The sequence below is a fragment of the Crotalus tigris genome, unplaced genomic scaffold, assembly GCF_016545835.1.
Source record: "Crotalus tigris isolate CLP2741 ecotype Arizona unplaced genomic scaffold, ASM1654583v1 scf7180000019202.20189, whole genome shotgun sequence".
Classification (NCBI taxonomy): domain Eukaryota; kingdom Metazoa; phylum Chordata; class Lepidosauria; order Squamata; family Viperidae; genus Crotalus; species Crotalus tigris.
The window spans coordinates 9,687-11,995 of NW_024097430.1; the positions used below are offsets into that span (position 1 = coordinate 9,687).

The window sequence follows — 2,309 nt, forward strand, 5'->3', positions numbered from 1 at the left end:
TTAGGGGACTGGAGGCTAAAGCATGTAAGGAACGGTTGCTGGAATTGGCTAGGGCTAGTTTAATGAAGAGAAGGATGAGGGGGGGGACAGGATAGCAGTCTTCCAGTATCTCAGCGGATGCCCACAAAGAAGAGGGAATTAAGCTATTCTCCAAAGCCCCTGAAGGCAGGACAAGAAGCCACGGGTGGAAACTAACCAAGGAGAGAAGCAACCTGGAACTAAGGAGAAACTTCCTGACAGTCAGAACAATTAACCAGTGGAACCACCTGCCTCCAGAAGCAGTAAATGCTCCAACACTGGAAGTTTTTAAGAAGAGACTGGACAGCCATTTGTCTGAAATGGTACAGGGTTCCCTGCCTGAGCAGGGGGTTGGACTAGATGCCCTCCAAGGTCCCTTCCAAGTGTATTATTATTATTAATTCTCTCTCATCATTATTAATCCCCCATGGGAGGGGGGATTATGATGGGGCAGAAAGGAAGCTGGCGATTGACACGCTCCCCTCTCCAAGGTCTACATCCGTTTTTCTCAAACTTGGCAACTCCGACAGCTGCGGAGTCCCCTCGCCGACAGTCGCCCTTTGCAGCCCCCTCCCCTGGCTGAGGGAAAGGCGTCGCCCCCCGCCGAGCCCCGGGTCCCCCTCCTGCCCCCCCTCTCTGCGGCGAGGCGAGCTTGTCCCGGGCTGCGGCCCCGGCCGGGGAGGGCTCCGTTGCCAGGAGGAGTCCCCCCCCCGCCTCCCCCTCAAGGCCAGCAGCCTCCCCGGACGGTCTCCGAGGAGCGGAAGGGCAGACTCGCTCCTCGGCCAGGTTAACGGGTCGGGTCGGCTGCAACTGGGCTCAGACGCGGACCTGGCGTTGCCGGTCCGGGAAAGGCGCAGCACATCCAGTCGCGTCCCGGACACGAGCCCAGCGCTGAAGTGCGCCGAGGAGCCTCGCCGGGGCCTGGGGCCGGCCGGGCGCTTCTGCGCCGAGGAAGCTGGAGCAGGACGGGGGAGAGCGGCCTTCTGCGCGCCCCCCCCGACAGAGAGGGAGGGAGGGAGGGAGGGGATGGGAGGCGGCGGGTCCGGGCGAGGCCCGCTCCGGGTAGGCGGGGCTGCGGGGCGCAGGGTATAAAAGTTGGCCCCGAGGTCCGGGCTCAGCTCGCTCCCTCCTCCTCCTCGTCGCCGACCGTCTCTCCAGCGCTCCGTCCTCCAGCAGCCAGCATGGTGCACTGGACGCCCGTACAGAAGCAGCTGATCACCGCCCTCTGGAGCGAGGTGGACGTGCTCGAAGTGGACGCTGCCACCCTCGGGAGGTAAGAGCTGCGGCCGGGCCGGGGGAGGGCAGGGCAGGCCCCGCAGGGACCCCCCCCCACCGTCTCCTCCTCCTCCTCCCCCCTTTCTCTCTCCCTCCCTCCCCTGGCAGACTGCTGGTGGTGTACCCCTGGACCCAGCGCTACTTCGCCCACTTCGGGAACCTCTCTGGCCCCAGCGCCACCTCCGCCAACCCCCTGGACGTGGACCCCGAGAACTTCAGGGTGAGGTGGAACCCCCCCCCCCCCGCCTCCCTCCCGGGCTGGGCACCTCCTCTCCTTGGCACCAGGGCAGCCTTTTCCGGCTGGGTCCTGCCCTGAAATGGCGGCAGTGGCCCCGTTCAGGGCCAGGAAGGAGCCCAAAGTCTCCCAGGAGAGGGACCGCTGTCCGGTCACAGGGCTGACCTGGATCAGAGGGACAATTGATTGGCGCAGTCCAGGAGGGAAAGGTGGAGCGTCTGAACATGTCCACTGCTCCTTCTGGGTTCCGTGTCAGGGCGGGGGCAGGGGTGGGGCGGGGGGGGGCAAAGGGCAGAGATGCCAGCCAAGGCTCCTCTTGCAGCAGGTGTCAGTCCCCCCCCCTCCTCTCTTCCAGCTTCTGGGCAACGTCCTCATCATTATCCTGGCCGGTGACCATGGGGAATAGTTTACCCCCAGCACCCACGCCGCCTTTCAGAAGCTGACCAATGTGGTGGCCCACGCCTTGGCCTACCGCTACCACTAGACCTCCCAGTAGGCATGGCAGCCGCCTGCCCCCCCTCGCCATGCCTGGAGCCCCTCCTAGCCCACGGATGACGCAATAAAAGTTTCCCCAGAACAAGCAGAATGTTGTGCTTTTGTGGTCCTGGGAGGGAGACTGAGGGGAGGAGAGCAGTCTTGCTGGGTCACCCGAAGCCCCCCCCCCGCCTGACCCCAGGGAAGCACAGTTGGGGGCTGAGGGAAAGGAACAGGATTTCTTTGGGGCAAAGTCGGGGCTGGAGAAGCAACAGTTCTGCCATTAGCTGAACTCACTGAACTCTGC

The 2,309-nt window shown here is 63.8% G+C and overlaps 1 protein-coding gene across 1 annotated transcript; it reads left to right on the forward strand.

Annotated features, from left to right (window-relative positions):
- The first annotated feature begins 1,122 nt into the window (after nt 1-1,122).
- LOC120316015 (hemoglobin subunit omega-like) lies at nt 1,123-2,108 on the forward strand. The gene is made up of 3 exons (XM_039361112.1): nt 1,123-1,291; nt 1,402-1,513; nt 1,884-2,108. The coding sequence occupies exons 1-3, from the start codon at nt 1,200-1,202 to the stop codon at nt 1,932-1,934; spliced, it is 255 nt and encodes an 84-aa protein (XP_039217046.1). The 5' UTR covers nt 1,123-1,199; the 3' UTR covers nt 1,935-2,108.
- Nucleotides 2,109-2,309: the final 201 nt, after the last annotated feature.

What these genes read in the sequence shown, in the direction of transcription:
- LOC120316015 (XM_039361112.1), top strand. Translation starts at nt 1,200, where the DNA reads ATGGTGCACTGGACGCCCGTACAGAAGCAGCTGATCACCGCCCTCTGG. An exon ending in GACGCTGCCACCCTCGGGAG is followed by an intron (nt 1,292 to 1,401) that starts GTAAGAGCTGCG and finishes CTCCCCTGGCAG; the next exon opens with ACTGCTGGTGGTGTACCCCT. An exon ending in TGGACCCCGAGAACTTCAGG is followed by an intron (nt 1,514 to 1,883) that starts GTGAGGTGGAAC and finishes CCTCTCTTCCAG; the next exon opens with CTTCTGGGCAACGTCCTCAT.